Source organism: Physeter macrocephalus, chromosome 6, assembly GCF_002837175.3.
Source record: "Physeter macrocephalus isolate SW-GA chromosome 6, ASM283717v5, whole genome shotgun sequence".
NCBI lineage: Eukaryota > Metazoa > Chordata > Mammalia > Artiodactyla > Physeteridae > Physeter > Physeter macrocephalus.
In genome coordinates, this window is record NC_041219.1 from 58,236,394 (window position 1) to 58,241,872 (window position 5,479).

The window sequence follows — 5,479 nt, forward strand, 5'->3', positions numbered from 1 at the left end:
GCGGCGCCCCCCCCCCCCACCCCCCGCTCACCCCTTGCCCTTCGAGGCTTTCTTGCTGGGCTGGCGCTGGTTGCTGCCCGGAGCCGGTTCCCTCAGTTCCGCCAGATGCTGCTCGGGGTCCTGAGACGTGGCCGCCGCGGCGGCAGCTGTTGTGACTTTAATGGTTTTTTTCAGGTTGGCGACCTACCAGGATGAAAGGAGCGGGGCGAACGAGGAAGGTTGCAGAACCGGAGAGCCCCTGGCCACCTGGTCTGTCTGCGGCCGTCGCTGCCCGGGCACCCGGCCCAGGCGGGGGGCTCGCCCGCCTGCTCACCTCGCTCTCGATCTGCTGCTTCAGGCCCAGCTGCTGCTCCTTGTGCTGGTTGGCGCGGCTCACCTGCTCCTCGATGCCCGACAGCACCACCTCGCAGCCCACGCACCTGCGGGAAGCAGGCCCGGCAGGGGAGGCTGTGATCAGGCTCACGCAAGAGAGGCTCGCAGAGACCCCCAACCCTGCCATCGGACCCCTGGCGGGGTCCGAAGCCTCGCCAGGGCACCTGGGAGCCACCGGCGACAACACTCCCAGGAGGCAGCAGGACACTCAGGTAAGATAAGGGAGGAGAGAGAAGCACCGGAGTGACGAGTGACGTGCAAGATGGGAGTGGAACTAAAACCAAGACAGGGCGGGGGGCGAAAGAGGAAAAAGAGGAGGTGTCTTAACGAGCTAAAGTCACACAAGAACACAGAAGACAGAAGCGGGAGAGGCCCCTGGCCTGTGGACAGGGCTGCTCACCGACCGGGGGGCTGCATGCAGCCTGAGACAGGTGACCCACACCCCAGGGCGTGCGCTCAAGACTACCAGCCCCTCCCTCCTCCAGTGACTACACCGAGGGCGCCCCTTCCGCCTCCTGCCCCCCAGGCCCTCCTCCACTCTTTTTCTCCCTCAGAAGCCTCTGGAGGAACGAGCTCTCACTCCCCTTCATCCTCTTGGGTTCCACCTCTGCCGCCCGGCCTAACTCGCCCCCCTCCAAAGCATCCCTCCCCTTCTTGGGGCGAGCAGAGAAGGGACGGCGCCGGGACCCAGGTCTCACCACTCCTGCAGGGTTCGGGCGATGGCACTGAGGTCCTGGCGCTGGATGTCCCGCCCAATGCTGTAGTCAACCTCCAGCCGCTGGTTGCGCTGGTCCAGGGAGCCGCGCAGCACGTCGGCGTACACCGCCTCGATAACGAGGTCTTCCAGCTGCCGCACGTTCCGCAGGGCCAGGGCCTCCAGCAGCACTGCGTATGGGATACACTGGGGCCCGAGGGCGGGCTGGGGCTGTGAGGTTCCGCCGTGTTCCGCCGCGGAGAAGGGCTTCCAAGATTCTTCTTCCCTCCTTCCCTCCCCCACCCTCCACTCCTACTCCTGAATCATTTCCTCTAAGAGGCTGGTTCTAAGGTAAAATAAATAAAAGTACTCCCACCTGAGAAATAACAATGTGAGAAGAACAATCTTAAATAAAAGACATACGCTCCCCTGCTCCCTTCCCTCCCCCACCCCGGGGTGACATCTGCCTGGATGTCCATCCTCTGGCCCAGCTCAGGACACAACACGGACCTGGTCAAGATGAGCTTGACACAATGGGAGGATGTGGTGTGGGAGAGGTCTGGAGCTACTCTGTTTACCATTTATACTCCGTCTATCTCCAAAGAGGCATCTTGCAGTAGAGAGCCTGGTTTAAGTAAAACCATGAGCATGCCGGAGAGTCAGTACAACTGGGAGATGCAGGTGGGCGGAGGCGGATAGTTAACAAAAACAGAACCCAACAGGATATACAAAGACACTTCTGGGTCATGTATTTCCTTCTTTCTCTTCTTTTTTTTGGTCGCGCCGCGCAGCTTGCGGGATCTTAGTTCCCCGATCAGGGATTCTTGAACCCGGGCCACTGCAGTGAAAGCGCCGAGTCCTAACCAGTGGACCGCCAGGGAATACCCTGGGTTACGTGTTTCTTATTTTAGCAAACAGAAGCTGGCACCTCAACAGAAGAGAGAGCTTCGTTCCAGCTCTGGATGCCGCGGCTGTTTGCGGAGGACTTTACAGCGGCCGGGAAGAGGGGGCTGCTGAACGACAGTGAGCGGTAACTGACCCCAAACATAAAAGGTGTTTTAATTAGAACTTAAGTTGGTTGAAAAGGAGAAACAAAATAGAAAACTAGGAGAATAATATTCAGCCCCAAAGGCCACAGGTAACAGAGTTCAGACACAGACCTTGGAGGGGCAAGGGGCGAGGCAGGAAGAAGCAACACGGTGGTCAAAGGCTGTCCAAGTGCCATTCCCTTCAGATGCACCCTCGAGAAGGGAGATACAGAAGGTTCTCCGTGGCTCAGGACTGGGGGGACTGTCACTCACCTTGACTTTGGCAGCTAGGGTGACGACTGACAGGTGTCGAAGCTTATTCTTCTGAGCCTCTGTGAGTGGGGGAAGATTCCGGGCTTCAGCTAGAAAAAAAAAAGACAAAGAAATCCTGATTTCACACTTGTGGAAAGCCCTAGCCGCCTTCCCTTGCCTTTTTTTTGTTTTGAGTTTTCCACGCCAGTTCGGGTCTTGACCCTGACCCTGTGTGCTGAAGGGATCTAGGTCGGGTATCCCAGGAATTTCTTCTAAGTCCCTCGGTAAACTGCCCTTCCCCCACCTCCAGCCCCTCCCGTTACCTAAGTAGTCAGCATACGTCCCGTAAGCAAACACGGTGAGCAGCCGGAACGTGGAAGCAAAGTCGCTCTCGGCCAGCTGTGAGAACATGACGGGAGAGAAGAAGTGACAGCAAGGGCCTCTCTCTCCACCCTCCCAGCCTCGCCCAGTTTGAGCTCCACTTTCTGGCCCCAGCCTTCCCCTCCAACATTAGCTCCCCAGCTCACCGAAAGGAACTCTCTGCCTCTCCGATCACTCTCCCCACAGGAAGGCCTCATTTCCACCTCTGGGCCTTTGTTTACACTATCCCCCCAATCCACAATGCCCTCTTGCTCCATCTGCCTCCAATTCTTACCCTAAATTCAGAGTTGAAAACTTTCAGTGTTTAGTATCTAACACACACACACACACACACACACACACACCACGCACACCCCCCAAACACTGCAAACTGTGTTGTCTGGTCCTCAGAGTATATTTAGCATTTCTGAATCTGAATACCTTTAGGGGGTCTGCTGTACCCCCCAATTCACCAAAGACTTCTGCCTCAGCCTCACTCCCTTCACGGCTGCACGAACTGAGCCGGCACTGGGATTTGTGGCCTCTGCTTCAGACGGGCCTCACCTGGGAGCTTTCATCACCCAAGCCAGTCCACCCAGACCTCCTCTCCTACCGCTGATCACCCACGTAGTCAATCGAAGCCCACCTAAGGTTGTTACCTAAGAATATCTTTCTTTTCAACAGATGTGGTCTCTGGTACCCCACTTAGGTCTAGCAGAGCTGTGCATGTAGTTGGCTCTGCTGATAAATACTTGCTAAATAAATGATTTACACATGGATATCCATTCATCTTCTCTCTGCAACTGGAATGTAAGTTTCAGAAGGGGAGCACTGTGTCTTGTACTTTTCTGGTATTCCCAGATGACTAGCAGAGTGCTAAACAGGCACCCAAAACATACTTCTTTTTCTTCACCCTGATTCTCTTTAATTCCACTGCAGAGGAAAGCAGGGAAAGAAGGCAGCCAGTTTTCTTTGGACCAGAAGGGTTCCGAAAGGCTAAATTCATTGACTCAGTCACTGGCACTCAACAACTACTCGCAGCTGTCCACCTACCACTGTCACAGCATCTCAGGGCTTCGGCTGGTGTCACACATCCTGGCAACCTACTCACTCTGGACTTTAAACTCTTAACTCTGCCACTTCTGTGTGAACAGTTCTCTCTGCTGTGTTCCTAGCATCTTGCCATGTGTCTTTGGGAAAAAGACAACTTCTACTTATCAAACTTAAGTGAATTAGCATATGGTGCAAACGGGAGAGAACAGGTCGTGCCAGTTTCACATTCATTCCTTCCACTTGTAACAGACTTTACACCTTCCCATCATCTCATCTGATTTCTACAACAATAGTGAGGAGCAGTATCAGGTCCATTTTTAAAAGAAAATTTAGGCCCTAAAATAAAAGTGACCTGATCAAGGCAATATGATTATTAAGAGCTACGACACTGATGGAGACAGTCTAGAATCAGGTCTCCTATTCTGAATCACAGGCTCTTTTGCTTAAAAATGAAAAATACTGGGTCTTACAGATCATTCATCTCCAAAGGGGAATTAAGAGGTTTACTTGCCTACTTACTTCTGCATGCTGCCAGTTAATAATCACCATATTCTTGTTCAACTGAAAGGTTATGGGGTTGCAGAATGAGCCCTGCCCACCCGTTCTCAAATTCAAACTTTAGCCCCAAGCCTCCCTGGGTGCTATCCAGGCCAAGAACCCACCTCTCTAACATTAGGCATATCCAGCAGTTCCCCAAACACGTAGACACCAGGGGCCTCCAGCACCTGGTGGATGAGAGTGGCCAGCGCTGCCCCCTTGGCCGACTTGGCCAGGAGCAGAAATTGCTCCTGGTTCTGCCCTGTCACCTTCACCTCGGCACTCATGGCTGCACTGAGCTGGGGGTACCTGGGCTCAGGAAGTCTGGAGCTGCAAGGAAAGAGGATGTGAAGCTGGAGGTTCCTGAACTGGGGAGGACGGAAAGCACAAGGCCTAGGACCTCTATTGCAGAGGCACTGAGCCACTTTTGCAACGAGGAAATCAGAGATGCAACAGTCTAACACTTGGATCTAGGAATCCTAAATTCGGCCACTTCGATGGCAGCCTGGCTGACACACGGTTGCCACGCCCACCTCCCCCATCCCTGGGCCTATCCCCAAGTCCCACCAGTGCACCCCATTGAACCCCAAGGCACAGGTATTGGGGGGAGGGATGTCACACAGTGTCCACCCCAACGACGACGCTCCCTCAAATCGCCACTGCGCCCCGCATGTGCCCCGAACCACGTGACCTCACCCTCGGGATCCTTCCACGTGGCTCCGCCCCCTCCCTTAAAGAGGCCGCCCAGGAACAGTGGGCTCCCGCCGGCTGCCCCGTCGTACTCTGGGTCAGACTCTGCGGACAGCTACCTGGAAGCTTCGTCTTCCAGCGCACCGGGCGGGGCCACCGCTCCGTCACCTCCGGCAGCTGTTCCCAGCCTTTCCTGCCAACTCCCTGCAGGGCCGCTCTGGCCCCTAAACTCTATGGCAGGCTTCCGGCCGTACTTCCGCTCTTACGGGGCGGGCTTCGGGCGCGACATGCCCCGCCCTTGCTTCTGACTGCTGAAGCTCCCGTGAATGAAGCAGGCATTCTGCTCTCTGATTGGCGGTTGCAGAAAGAAGGACGGGCGCCTTTTTTTTCGGCTTTTTTCAATAAAACTTTATTGTTGGAAGAGTGCTGGACGCTAAAAGCGGAAGGAACTCCAGGTCTCAGGCCGGTCCCGGCAGTGCTAAGCTGCTTGAGA

The 5,479-nt window shown here is 55.2% G+C and overlaps 1 protein-coding gene across 6 annotated transcripts in view; it reads right to left on the minus strand.

The window, feature by feature from the left end:
* The window catches only part of COPS7A (COP9 signalosome subunit 7A), a 6,416-nt gene extending 1,201 nt beyond the window's left edge, over positions 1-5,215 (minus strand). Inside the window, exons 1-7 of one of the 6 annotated variants that reach the window (XM_007108284.2) lie at positions 5,106-5,215; positions 4,422-4,626; positions 2,670-2,745; positions 2,368-2,456; positions 1,071-1,273; positions 314-419; positions 32-183 (exon numbers count right to left, since the gene is read on the minus strand). In XM_007108284.2, the coding sequence (XP_007108346.2) occupies positions 32-183; positions 314-419; positions 1,071-1,273; positions 2,368-2,456; positions 2,670-2,745; positions 4,422-4,583 (788 nt within the window). In that variant the 5' untranslated portion in view covers positions 4,584-4,626; positions 5,106-5,215. Of the gene's footprint in view, positions 1-31; positions 184-313; positions 420-1,070; positions 1,274-2,367; positions 2,457-2,669; positions 2,746-2,873; positions 3,010-4,421; positions 4,627-4,863; positions 4,936-4,992 lie in introns of those variants that run through there. The other 5 variants (XM_007108283.4, XM_028490955.2, XM_028490956.2 and 2 more) reach the window with 5 other exon arrangements.
* Positions 5,216-5,479: the final 264 nt, after the last annotated feature.